The following is a 13840-nucleotide window of genomic DNA, read 5'->3' on the forward strand; positions in this document are numbered from 1 at the left end:
TTACTTTTACTAAATGCAATGTGCAATAGTCACCACTTACCGAAGGCACCCATCCCTGCTTTTTGTCCAGAGGAAGAATCCTTTTGCTTTTGAGTTTCTCCAGCACTTCCTGTAAAGCTTCTATCTACAATATGACATATATTACATGTTATTTGTATGTTGTAAATTTCTTAGAGGGGTTTTCTATTCTTATCACAAATATATGCCATTACTAGCCGATAAGTGGGGGTCTGACAGCAGGGACAATCGCAAAAAATAATTCAAGTGAATAACATGGAGGTGCACTTTGACAGATGGGAAACTGAGGAAAAATACACAGAGCTCAGATATTTCTTCATCCTAGCAATCAGTGGGATCCCAATGGTCAGTCCCTCAAAATCTGCAATTATAGCTCATCCTATTGAAATGCTGTCCTGTGCTATAATAGAGAATCCCTTTAAAGTGGATGGGACAATTGCATTTCCTAAATAAATTATTTTTTTCTTTTCCTAACTCATGGCACTGCAGGATTTGTAGAATTAAAAAAGTCTGCTTTTATCATTTGGTTTTATGCCAGGTGATAAAGGAGAAGGGTTGGTGTCGTCACATCCTGGTATCCCTTCCTCTTCAGTGGGGACACAGAAGTGCCAAAACATCTCCTTTAAATATATATTATAAACTTAGGAATTGCTAAATTTCAGATCACTAAAACCCTATTCACATCACTTGTAAGTCTCCTTTCGACATACTTTATAAGCTGGGAGAAGTTCCCTGTGACATAGTCCTCCAATGGTTGGATGCAACACATTAAACTGTGCAGGCCTGCAGTTCAAAAGGAACACCACCTATAGGCTTCCATAGCAAAAAGGAATATATACCATATCGTAGACTTTTTTACATATTCCTACAGAGACGGGTGAACGTGCTTGGATAACGTCTTATCCAAACATCTGGGCTTGCTCTTACTTTATGTTCGAGTCCCCGCAACTGCATTTGTTAATGTTTGATAGTCTTGACACATATGGGAATTGCCTGTTTGTTACACAATCCCCACGTGTTGTTGCTGTCTAACAGCCGCAAATCATGCAGCCGTGGGATTCGAATATAATATACGAGCACACCCAAGACACTCGGATAACACCCGAGCGTGCTAACATACAGCTGTGCTCAAAAGTTTACATACCCGGCAGAATTTTTGCTTTCTTGGCCTCTTTTCAGAGAATATGATTGATAACACCAAAACTTTTTCTCCACTCATGGTTAGTAGTTGGGTGAAGCCATTTATTGTCAAAGTACTGTTTTCTCTTTTTAAATCATAATGACAACCAAAACATCCAAATGACCCGGATCAAAAGTTCACATACCCTGGTGATTTTGGCCTGAAAACATGCACAGAAGTTGACACAAATGTGTTTGATTGCCTACTAAAGATATCATCCTCACCAGTGACCTGTTGGCTTGTAATCAGTGTGTGTGCTTAAAAGTTGAGTGAGTTTCTGGGATCCAGGCAGACTCTTGCATCTTTCATCCAGCCACTAACATTTCTGGATTGTGAGTCATGGGGAAAGCAAAAGAATTGTCAACGGATCTACAGGAAAAGGTAGTTGAACTGTATAAAACAGGAAAGAGATACAAAAAGATATCCAAGGAATTGATAATGCCAGTTAGAAGCGTTCAAACTGTGATTAACAAATGGAAAATCAGGGGCTCTGTAATAACAAATCCAAGGTCAGAAAGACCAACAAAAATGTCATCCACAACTGCCAGGAAAATTGTTCAGGATGCTAAGAAAAACCCACAAATAACATCAGCTGAAATACAGGACTCCCTGAAAACTAGCGGTGAGGCTGTTTCAAGATGAACAATAAGGATGTGGAGCGCCCCCACACCGCCGCAGGGCCGAGGGGTACCCGGAGCCAGGCCTCTAGGTCTCAGTCCTGGGGTTGTCACGGTGGCTAGACCCGGTCCGTGGCCCTGTCTGTCAGTGGGGGACGTCCGGTACAATAAGTGGTGTAGTAACGGTGTAGCGGTGCAGTTGTGGGGTGCTGGTCGCGGTAAATAACGAGGACACCAGGTTGCAGTCTCTTTACCTCTTTACTGAAGCTCTCTGGGTCCTCAGTCCAGAATACGGCTCACCAGGCTGCGCAAGTCCGGCCGGTCCAATGGCACTTCCAGAGCTCTCCTTGCAGGTGGAAATCGGTGCCTTCCTTCTAGCGCTATGTGTTGCAGTCCTTCCCTGCTGTGCTTACGGAAAGTACCCCACAACTGTTGTGTCTGTTTCTCGTGTTCCCTCACAACAACTTAATTCGCAATGATCTTCCTCGTCCCTCCAGATACTATGGTAGGAACGCACCCGTATGACGGGGAGGCTCGGAGATCTTCCGGGACTCTATCTGCGCCCCTCTCCTGTTGGTACCCCCCTTTGCCTTCCTGGGTGATGCGTGAGACAGTCCGCCTAAAGCTAACTGCCCTGCCGTAGGTCTGAGGTATGGCTTGAAACTCTTTACCTCCTCGGCGTTCCGGCCACCGGTAGTGCGCCTCAGTAAGGTGCTGCCTCTTTCAGCACAACCCTCACTGGTATCTCCTTTCGCTTGACTTCGTTTCTCACTCAGCACAATCTATCTCGCTTCTAGTCCTTTCTTGAGTCCCGCCGCTTCCAGGAGCCTGCGCGGACCCGTTACGTTCTTTCAATGCCAAGCCTCTGCCAGGATCCCACCCCTGGCAGAGACCCTACAGTCTCTCCCTTCACAACACCCCCTGCCACAGGGTGTTGCTCCGTTCAATCCCGTCAGCGTTCTCTCTAACTTCCTGCCTGACCCCCAGTTTACCCACTATGGTGGGGAGTGGCCTAATGAATAGCACCCTTAGCTCCCCCCGGAGGCCCAGCTGTGAAATGTATTGGTGACTGTGATACCTGCTCAGAGAACTCCTTCAGTGCCATCGAACGCACCATGGCCCCCCTTAGTGGCTGAGCCATGATACTGCAACGACCAGGACTCTGGGGCGCTGCACTCCCCCCTGGTTAAACACAGTACTCCGGGACTGGGAAGAAAAACAACAATACAGGTTAGCAAAAAGACATACAATTTTGTTGAGTGCAAATAACAGTAAGTATACTTAAGTAAGCTTCCCTTTATGGGAGGTGAGGACACTTTTAACGTTACAAACATAATCAACATTATAAATTACAGAGCATAAATAACTTCTGTTACCCAACCGGGTATTCTACTTAGTGCAATTTTTGGAACAATAACTTAACATTGCCTTTAAGAAACTCACACTCTTAGTCTATCAAAGGCCTTCCTATAATCACATTATAAGGCATTTCAACTTTACATTCTCCTTCTTGTGAACCTGCAGGACCGCCTGTCCCTACGGCACCAGACCTACTGCCTCTCCTTTCTTTTACAGGACCGCCCTGTTCAGCCAGGGCCTACTGCCTTTCGCTACTATACACAGTATAGACATAACATTCCTTTCGTTTAAAGAACTCTGAGCCCGCTCTACTCGGCTCCTTTAAGGACTCACTCTCTAACCCCTACGGGTTCACTCTCTGTCCTTAGTAACAAAGTAACTTTTCAATGGGGACGCGGGGTTTACCTTCTATCCTCACCTTCATTATTACTTCTTTTACTTTCAGCTATGCAGGCTTCTACATCTACCCCTACGGGCTCTCTGCATCTTTCCTTTCTACAAAACATTATTCAGATTTCACATTTCAACAACTTCAACACATATAACTCGGCATGTAAAACAGTTACATTTTTCTTTTTCAAGGCATCATTATTGCATTACTGTTCGGTAACAGTATCTCTTTCAAATTTACTTCGTCACATCCCCTTTAAGAGGGGACCAAGTCTTTCTGAGGTAGCTCGTCTTCTCAGCCTACCAGTCTTATGCAAAGTTCCAGCCCGGGATCTTCACAAAGTGTCTTTAACTAAGACTAGTAGGAAAGGTTTCTTCGCAAAGTGTCTTTAACTAAAACCAGTAGAGAAGGAATCTTCGCAAAGTGTCTTTTGGCTAAAACCAGTAGGGAGCACCCTTAAGAAGGTGCAACTATTTACAAAGGAAAGTTTGAATCATGCGCAGTTCATGATTTCTGCAGTTTTTTAAACTTGTGCAAAACTTTGAGAACAACAATAGTGGCCCCGGGTCAACAAGGGGTCACCTTTAACCCTAGACGGGTTTAGTAGCAAACAGGAACAGTTAAAGGAATGAACAGTTAACTATTTACATTTTCATGGTATCGAGGTTTATTCTTTTTCTGGTGGCTTGGGCTCCTGAACCCCGGCCACTGTAGCACGGACACCAGCGGCAAGCTCCGCAGGGACCACCTGGTCGCCTGCTGTCTGAATTTGAAGCCTAACTCTGTCGGCAAGTTCAGGAGCTGCTACAAAGCGTACAGTAGAAACAGTAACAAGATCTGGCAGCCCTGGATTGACCACAGTTGGGGCCGCAGGTGCCATTCTCTCAGACTCGCATCGCTGAACTTTCCGGGCACGCCATCCTTGTGTGTTCCAGTGGCGGGTATATGTCACCTGATCCCCCTCCCGGAGTGGTTCACCTTCTCGATCACAGCAGGGGGTCTCCACATCGTAGCCGGCAACGAAGATGCCAGTAGGTAGACCCGATTCCCAAATGGAACCCCACCCCTTCTTTGGGTGGAATGCCGCCACCGTCCCTCGCCTGACAGCATCCGTCCCATCATAGATCATTTTTTTGCTCTGCAGTTCCCGTCTTTCAACTTCGGTGCGCTGTCCCCAATGCTGGAGCACGCATTGTTTGTATTGGTCCCAGGTAAGTATCGCAATAGTGAGACCTTCCATTGGAATCCCATCCTGCTCGACCCAGGGAACATCCCATCGGAACATCACCCCTCCTGGGTCCATTTCTATGGGCTCTCCCCACCTGGTTGGCAATGGTGGTAACAACTTCCCCAACGCACCGGGGGTGAGAACCGCTCGGTCGATTGTAAACGCGGGGTTACTGTTGTGGGGAGGATCGGTCGGGAGAGCAGAACCGTCCAGGGGAGTAGGGGCGCCGCCCATACCTGCGCCTGATGTGGTTCCATCGGTGCCGCTCCGGTCCGTTAACAAAGACGCTGGAATCTGCTGCAGCCCGGACCGGGGCTCCTCCAATGGGATGCTCGGATTCGGCTCCGCTGGCTGTGGTTCCTCCTCCTCTAACTCCGAGGTCGGGATTGGTGAACGTAACTCCGCTGTCGGATCCGCAGGCTTCCGGTCCATCTCCGGTGAAGAAGGGCAGGCCTGAACCACTTCTTCCTCGCTCAGGCACTCGCCGTTCATCATCGCTGCCTGATAGTCGGTGGCAGTGCATGCACCTAACTCCGCCATTTCTCCGAGGTCGAGCTTCTCCGTCGCCAGCTTCTCGCCGTTGCATATCAAGGGGTGTTTCTCTTCTGCTCTGGGGCAGGTCATCTCTTTGCAGCCAGAAGTGCAGGGGGCGGTAGCCATTTCTCGCGCCACACTGGGAGTCTCCGCCCATAACACACTCTCCTTCTCCTGGGGTGTAGCAATGGCGGCGCCTTTTGGCGGGAACTTTTGGCGGCTAATGGCGCAGCACAATCTTGCAATAAAGCACAGTAAATCACAGTCTCTAGGCACACATGACCTGATTCTTCAGGCTTAAGTAGATCCTGTTCGTGACGCCAAGTTGTAGCGCCCCCACACCGCCGCAGGGCCGAGGGGTACCCGGAGCCAGGCCTCTAGGTCTCAGTCCTGGGGTTGTCACGGTGGCTAGACCCGGTCCGTGGCCCTGTCTGTCAGTGGGGGACGTCCGGTACAATAAGTGGTGTAGTAACGGTGTAGCGGTGCAGTTGTGGGGTGCTGGTCGCGGTAAATAACGAGGACACCAGGTTGCAGTCTCTTTACCTCTTTACTGAAGCTCTCTGGGTCCTCAGTCCAGAATACGGCTCACCAGGCTGCGCAAGTCCGGCCGGTCCAATGGCACTTCCAGAGCTCTCCTTGCAGGTGGAAATCGGTGCCTTCCTTCTAGCGCTATGTGTTGCAGTCCTTCCCTGCTGTGCTTACGGAAAGTACCCCACAACTGTTGTGTCTGTTTCTCGTGTTCCCTCACAACAACTTAATTCGCAATGATCTTCCTCGTCCCTCCAGATACTATGGTAGGAACGCACCCGTATGACGGGGAGGCTCGGAGATCTTCCGGGACTCTATCTGCGCCCCTCTCCTGTTGGTACCCCCCTTTGCCTTCCTGGGTGATGCGTGAGACAGTCCGCCTAAAGCTAACTGCCCTGCCGTAGGTCTGAGGTATGGCTTGAAACTCTTTACCTCCTCGGCGTTCCGGCCACCGGTAGTGCGCCTCAGTAAGGTGCTGCCTCTTTCAGCACAACCCTCACTGGTATCTCCTTTCGCTTGACTTCGTTTCTCACTCAGCACAATCTATCTCGCTTCTAGTCCTTTCTTGAGTCCCGCCGCTTCCAGGAGCCTGCGCGGACCCGTTACGTTCTTTCAATGCCAAGCCTCTGCCAGGATCCCACCCCTGGCAGAGACCCTACAGTCTCTCCCTTCACAACACCCCCTGCCACAGGGTGTTGCTCCGTTCAATCCCGTCAGCGTTCTCTCTAACTTCCTGCCTGACCCCCAGTTTACCCACTATGGTGGGGAGTGGCCTAATGAATAGCACCCTTAGCTCCCCCCGGAGGCCCAGCTGTGAAATGTATTGGTGACTGTGATACCTGCTCAGAGAACTCCTTCAGTGCCATCGAACGCACCATGGCCCCCCTTAGTGGCTGAGCCATGATACTGCAACGACCAGGACTCTGGGGCGCTGCAGATGCATTTAACCCCTTTACCCCCGAGGGTGGTTTGCATGTTAATGACCAAGCCAATTTTTACAATTCTGACCACTGTCTCTTTATGAGGTAATAACTCTGGAAACTTTCAATGGATTCTGGTGATTCTGACTCAGTTTTTTCAAGACATATTGCACTTCATGTTAGTGGTAAAATTTCTTTGATATGACTTGCTATTATTTGTGAAAAAAAATGGAAATTTGTCGAAAATGTTGAAAATTTTGCAATTTTCCAACTTTTGAATGCACTTAAATCACAGAGATATGCCACACAACATACTTAATACGGGTTAAAAGTTAAACAGCGATTTCTCATTTTTACAACACCATCTTTTTTTTAGGGACCACCTCACATTTGAAGTCACTTTGAGGGGTCTATATGATAGAACATACCCAAAAGTGACACCATTCTAAAAATTGCACCCCTCAATGTGCTGAAAACCACATTTAAGATGTTTATTAACCCTTTAGGTGCTTCACAGGAATTTTTCAAATGTTTAAAGAAAATTAACATTTAACTTTCTTTCACAAAAAATTTAATTCAGACCAAAAATTTTTTTATTTACCCCAAAAGTTGTTGTGCAATTTGTCTTGACTACGCTGATACCCAATATGTGCAGGTAAACTACTGTTTGGGTGCATGACAGAGCTCGGAAGGGAAGGAGTGCAGTTTGACTTTTCAATGCAAAATTGGTTGGATTTGAGATCGGACGCCATGTCGCGTTTGGAGATCCCCTCATGTGCCTAAACAGTGAAACTCCCCCACAAGTAACACCATTTTGGAAAGTAGACCCCAGAAGAAACTTATCTAGATGTGTTGTGAGCACTTTGAACCCCCAAGTGCTTCACAGAAGTTTATAACATAGAGCCATAAAAATAAAAAATCATAGTTTTTCCACAAAAGTGATCTTTTTCCCCCAATTTTTTATTTTACCAATGGTATCAGGACAAATTGGACCCCAAACATTATTGTGCAAATTGTCCTGAGTATGCTGATACCCCATATGTGGGGGTAAACCACTGTTTGGGCGCATGGCAGATCTCGGAAGGGAAGGAGCGCCATTTTACTTTTTCAACGCAAAATTGGCTGGAATTAAGATCGGACACCATGTTGCATTTGGAGAGGCCCTGTTGCGCCTAAACAGTGGAAACCCCCCACAAGTGACAACATTTTGGTAACTAGACCCCCTAAGGAACTTATCTAGATGTGTGGTGAGTACTTTGAACCCCCAAGTGTTTCATAGAAGTTTAAAACGTAGAGCCGTAAAAATAAAAAATCATATTTTTTTTCACAGAAATGATCTTTTCGCCCCAAAATTTTTATTTTCACAAGGGTAACAGGAAAAATTGGACCCCAAAAGTTATTGTGCAATTTGTCCTGAGTACGCTGATACTCCATATGTGGGGATATACCACTGTTTGTGCACATGGCAGAGCTCAGAAGGGAAGGAGCATGAGATTTTACGGTTATGGTTTGCAGGTGTCATGACCCACTGGGAGAGCCCATGAGGTGCCAAACCAGCAGAACCCCCCATATGTAACCCCATTTTACGAACTACACTTCTCAATGAATTCATCTAGGGGTGCAGTGCTCATATTGACACCATGGGTGTGTCACAGAATTTTATACCATTGGGCAGTGAGGACAAAATAACTACCTTTTTACCACCAAAATTTTGTTTTAGCCAAAGATTTTACATTTTCACACAAGAAGTGGGTAAAAATTGCAACAAAATTTGTTCCACAATTTGTACTGAACGTGGCAATACCCCATATGTGGCTGTACAGTGCTAATTAGCCATGCGTAGAGACTCGGGAGGAGCGGAGAGCTATTTGCCTATTCAAGTGAATGGGTCTGTGCACGTCAGTGTGTTTCCACAGACCGTGCGTCCGCGGGCAAAACCCGCTGACATATCCATTTTTTAATGTCAGCATGGATCATAAAATGTCCCGCACATATGCATACACATAACACACATGGATGCCATCCATGTGACAGGCATCGGCACTGGGGAAGAAGCGTTATAGTAAGCGCTGTTCCCCGGCGCCAGGTGCTAAACACGGCTCTCCTCATTGTTCCCTGCTCTGCTGGTGACTGGCACGAGCAGGGGAGAATGATGAGTTACATTTAAGTAATAAAAGAGACAACAGGTGGAGACTGATGGGACTATTACTCCCATCATCCTACCCCTGCTGATGCTAATAACAGTGACAACAGGAGCGGCGGATGGTAGTATTCATCTGCCGCTCCTGCGCTGTAAATAAATATGGTAATTAAAAAAAAAAAAAACGGCTTGGGTTCCCTCCTATTTTTGATAACCAGCCAGACGAAACTCACAGCTGGGGGCTGCAACCCTCAGCTGTCAGCTTCAGCAAGGTTGGATATCAAGAAAAGAGGGGTCCCCATGCCATATTTTTTAATTATTTAAATAAATAATCAAAAAAACAGCATGGGGTCTCCCCCATTTTTGACAACCAGCCTTGCTAAAGCTCACAGCTGGGGGCTGGTATTCTCATGCTGGTAAGGGGCCATGGATATTGACCCCCCCAGCCTAAAAATAGCAGCCCGCAGCTGCCCAGAAAAGGCACATCTATTAGATGCGCCAATTCTGGCTCTTTGCCCGGCTCTTCCCACTTGCCCTGTAGCGGTGGCAATAATAGAGGTAATAGTTGTGGGGTTGATGTCACCGATGCTAAGATGCGACCGTCCCGGCTGTGGTTTTCAGCCAGGATGATTGCATCTAAGCACCTTCCAGGGTGAAAACTGTATATCCCCCAGATATGGATTACGGCGTGGGATAGAACGATGGACAGGTATGGTATATTGTTGTTTTTTTTATTTTACTTTTATTGCATGATATCGAGGGCTTCGCTTGGAATAGGTGTTGCAGTAAGTATGATTTAATTAAGAATAATAAAAGGTGTCTGTGTCATTTTTTTCAAATAAAATACTTTATTCTGGCTGTGTCTTTATTTAACATTACAACTATAGTATTAGTAATGGATAGGAGTCTTATAGATGCTTCTCCATTTCTAAGACATGGGCTTGATGTCACTGGTGACATCATCCCAACAACTATTACCACACTTGCCCTTTACCAGCCTGAGAATACCAGCCCCCAGCTGTGAGCTTTAGTAAGGCTGGTTGTCAAAAATGGGGGGGACCCCATGCAGGTTTTTTGATTATTTATTTAAATAATTAAAAAATATGGCATGGGGACCTCTCTATTATTGATATCCAACTTTGCTGAAGCTAACAGCTGAGGGATGCAGCCCCCAGCTGTGAGTTTTGTCTGGCTGGTTAGCAAAAATAGGGGGGAATCCACGCCGTTTTTTTAAATTACCGTATTTATTTACAGCGCAGGAGCAGCAGATGAATACTCCCATCCGCCGCTCCTGCTGTCACTGTTATTAGCAGCAGCATACTGTAGGTAGGCTGATGGGAGTAATAGTCCCATCAGCCACCGCCTGCTGTCTCTTTTATTACTTAAATGTAACTCTTATCATTCTACCCTGCTCGCGCCGATCGCCCGCAGAGCAGGGGAGTATGATGAGAGCACCCGGCGACAGGGAACAGCGCTTACTGTAACACTTCTTCCCTGGCGACAGTCTTTGTGGTACTAATGTGGCACATGCATGCCACATGTGTGCCGCAAGTATTACACACACGGACAATGAAATCTCCTGTACCGGAAATATCAGGACGTGTGAAAGAGACCTTATAGCGGGATTTTATGTTTGGCTGCTGTCACACACTAAAAGGCGTTTTTTATTGCAAAAAATAGTTTTTGCATCTCCATATTTTGAGAGCTATAGTTTATTTATATTTCGGCCTATAGAGTCATGTAAGATCTCGTTTTTATTGGTACCATTTTCGGGCACATGACATTTTTGGATCGCTTTCTATTCCAATTTTTGGGAGGCAGAATTAACAAAAACCAGCAATTCATGAATTTTTTTTTTGGGGAGGGGGCATTTATACCGTTCCATGTGTGGTAAAATTGATAAGGCAGTTTTATTCTTCGGGTCAGTAAGATGACAGCGATACCTCATTGATATACATTTTATTATGTTTTGGTGCTTTTATACAATAAAAACTATTTTATATAAAAAATAATTATTTTTGCAACCCTTTATTCTAAGAGCTATAACTTTTTTGTTTTTCTGCTGATGACACTGTATGGGGGCTTGTTTTTTGCGGGACAGGATGATGTTTTCAGCGGTACCATGATTATTTATGTCCGTCTTTTTGATCACGTGTCATTCCACTTTTTGCTCGGTGGTATGATGATAAAGAATTTTTTTTTGCCTTTTTTATGATGTTCACTAAAGGGGTTAATTAGTGGGACAGTTTTGTAGGCCTAGTCATTACGGACGCGGCAATATCAAATATGTGTACTTTTATTGTTTAGATTTCTTTTTTAATTCAAAAATGTATTTAGTGATAGAATATTGATTTTTTATTATTATTTTTTATTTATTTTTTAAATATTTTTACAATTATTTTTTTTTAAAAATTTCTTTGACTTTTACACTTTGTCCCACTATGGGACAATAATTTTTTGCAGGCGGATCACTTCTATAGCATGCAGATGAAGCAGCATCTACAAGCCATAGAAGCTGTGAGCGCTGCACTCAGTGCACTGACACTGACAGACTTCCTGATCATGCACTGTGCATGACCAGGTAGTTTCTTAGCTCTGGTAAACCGGATGTCGTCATGAGGACATCGGGTTACCATAGCAGAGATTGGGACCCCTGCAAAGGCATAGGGGCTGTCAGCCCCTGCGCTGGCTTCTAAAATGCTGCGATCATGTTTGATCACAGTATTTTGGGGGCTAAAGTGTCGGGAGCGGTCTGTAACCGCTCCTGGCACTTAGTGCCGTGTGCCAGCTGTCTGAATCAGCTGTCAACCGGCGGCGATCGCTGAGATGTACTATTCAGTCCATGGTCAAATTGGCCCGGGTCACATGGATGTAATAGGACTGATGTCAGAAAGGGGTTAAAGAAAAATGGGGTGCATGGACGAGTTGCCGGAAGAAAGCCATTACTGCGCAAATGCCAGAAAGTATCTCGCCTTCAAGATGCAAAACAGCACAGAGACAAGCCTCAAAACTTCTGGAACAAGGTAATTTGAAGTGATGAGACCAAAATTTAACTTTTTGTTCACAACCGTAAACGATACATTTGGAGAGAGGTCAACAATGCCTATGATGAAAGGAACACCATTCCTACTGTAAAGCACAGAGGTGGATCGCCGATATTTTTGGGATGTGTGAGCTACAAAGGCACAGAAAACTTGGTCAACGTTGAAGGAAAGATTAATGCAGCACATTATCAGCAAATACTGGAGGCAAATTTGCACTCATCAGCCCGGAAGCTGCGCATGGGACGTACTTGGATGTTCCAACATAACAACGATCCAAAACACAAGTCCTGTTGACCTGTCATTGGTTACAGCAGAACAAAGTGAAGGTTCTGGAGTGGCCATCTCAGTCTCCTGACCTCAATATCATTGAGCCACTCTGGGGAGATCTCAAGCGTGCAGTTCATGCTAGACAGCTCTGGAATTTACAGGAACTGGAGGCTTTTTGCCAAGAAGAGTAGGCAGCTTTACCATCTGAGAAAATAAAGAACCTCATCCACAACTACCACAAAAGACTTCAAGCTGTCATTGATGTTAACGGGGGCAATACACGTATTAAGAAATGGGGTATGTGAACTTTTGATCAGGATCATTTGAATATTTTGGGTTGTTATTATATTTAAAAAGAGAAAACACAGTAGTTTGACAAATAAATGGCTTCACCCAACCACTAACCATGAGTGGAGAAAAAGTTTTGGTTTTATCATTCATATTCTCTGAAAAAAAGGCCAAAAAAGCAAAAATTCTGGCACTGTATGTAAACTTTTGAGCAAAACTGTTTGCTAGTATAATTTATTTTTTGTTAAATTACACTTCCTTACAAATAAAGTAGGAATTTGTGATGAAGGAACGTGCACGTATAACGTCTGATCCAAGCACGCTCGGGTGTTATCCGAGTGTCTTGGGTATGCTCGTACATGATGGTTGAGTCCCCGTGGCTGCATGATTTGTGGCTGTTAGACAGCAGCAATACGTGGGGACTGTGTAACAAACAGGAAATCCCCATATGTGTCGAGGCTGTCTAACATCCTATCAGAGGTAGAACAGACACTTTGTCCGGTAAAGGCAGCTGTATGCATACACTTGGCATAATAAGACAGGAACTTTTTCCAGTATATATGCCAAGCAGAGAGCCATAGCATGATGTTCGCAGGGCCCAAGTAATAAGCATAAGCTTACCAAAGCTGACTACTCAGACACACAGGATTATACAAGCTCCTTCAGTATACACAGCAGTTAAATAGAATTGGAAATCTTACCAGCTCCTTTTCTTCTTGGCTGTTATTGTCAGAGATTTCGGCTGATCTGACCCCAACTGTCTCTTCGCTGCACACCAGCAGCATTAATAGGGACAAGGTGACATAGACAAGTGGTAGCCGACTGCTCAACATGGTGCAGGTTCAGTGGATCCCTTTTGCCTAAGCTGTCTATGGTACTGATTCTTACTTTTATACCTTATCTGTATACTATCACTATCAATATTACGTCAGTCTAGTTCGTTCTCCACCGGATTTGCTAATGTTTATTGTTTGCAGACACATCACCTCTCTTCCTGAAGAGCACATTTTTCTATTAACCCATTGACTTTAACAGAGAATGCTTGAAACATATATTGCATGTAATTTATTATAAAGTAATACAGTTATACCCAGGGCATCTCAATGGATTAAGAGGTGGGAGGTTTTGTAGGCATTGTATAATTAGAATACATTACCTAATGCATGACACGTTAACCCTTTTGACGAAACATGTCAGGAATAAAGTTGAAAAATATTAAAGTTAAAATATTTTGAAAACTATATACAATTTATTTTACACTTCACAAATACTTGCTACTTTGTTTTGATATATCACATAAAATCTCAATAAAATTCATCTATGTTT

General features: G+C 45.0%; 1 protein-coding gene across 1 annotated transcript in view; it reads right to left on the reverse strand.

Moving 5' to 3' along the window:
* LOC143765438 (cocaine- and amphetamine-regulated transcript protein-like) overlaps nt 1–13356 on the reverse strand; it is a 28511-nt gene extending 15155 nt beyond the window's left edge. Inside the window, exons 1-2 of the mRNA XM_077252142.1 lie at nt 13216–13356; nt 41–124 (exon numbers count right to left, since the gene is read on the reverse strand). Of these exons, the coding sequence (XP_077108257.1) occupies nt 41–124; nt 13216–13347 (216 nt within the window). The 5' untranslated portion in view covers nt 13348–13356. The remainder of the gene's footprint in view (nt 1–40; nt 125–13215) is intronic.
* Nucleotides 13357–13840: the final 484 nt, after the last annotated feature.

The sequence above is a fragment of the Ranitomeya variabilis genome, chromosome 1 (assembly GCF_051348905.1).
Source record: "Ranitomeya variabilis isolate aRanVar5 chromosome 1, aRanVar5.hap1, whole genome shotgun sequence".
In the NCBI taxonomy this organism is placed as follows: Eukaryota; Metazoa; Chordata; class Amphibia; order Anura; family Dendrobatidae; genus Ranitomeya; species Ranitomeya variabilis.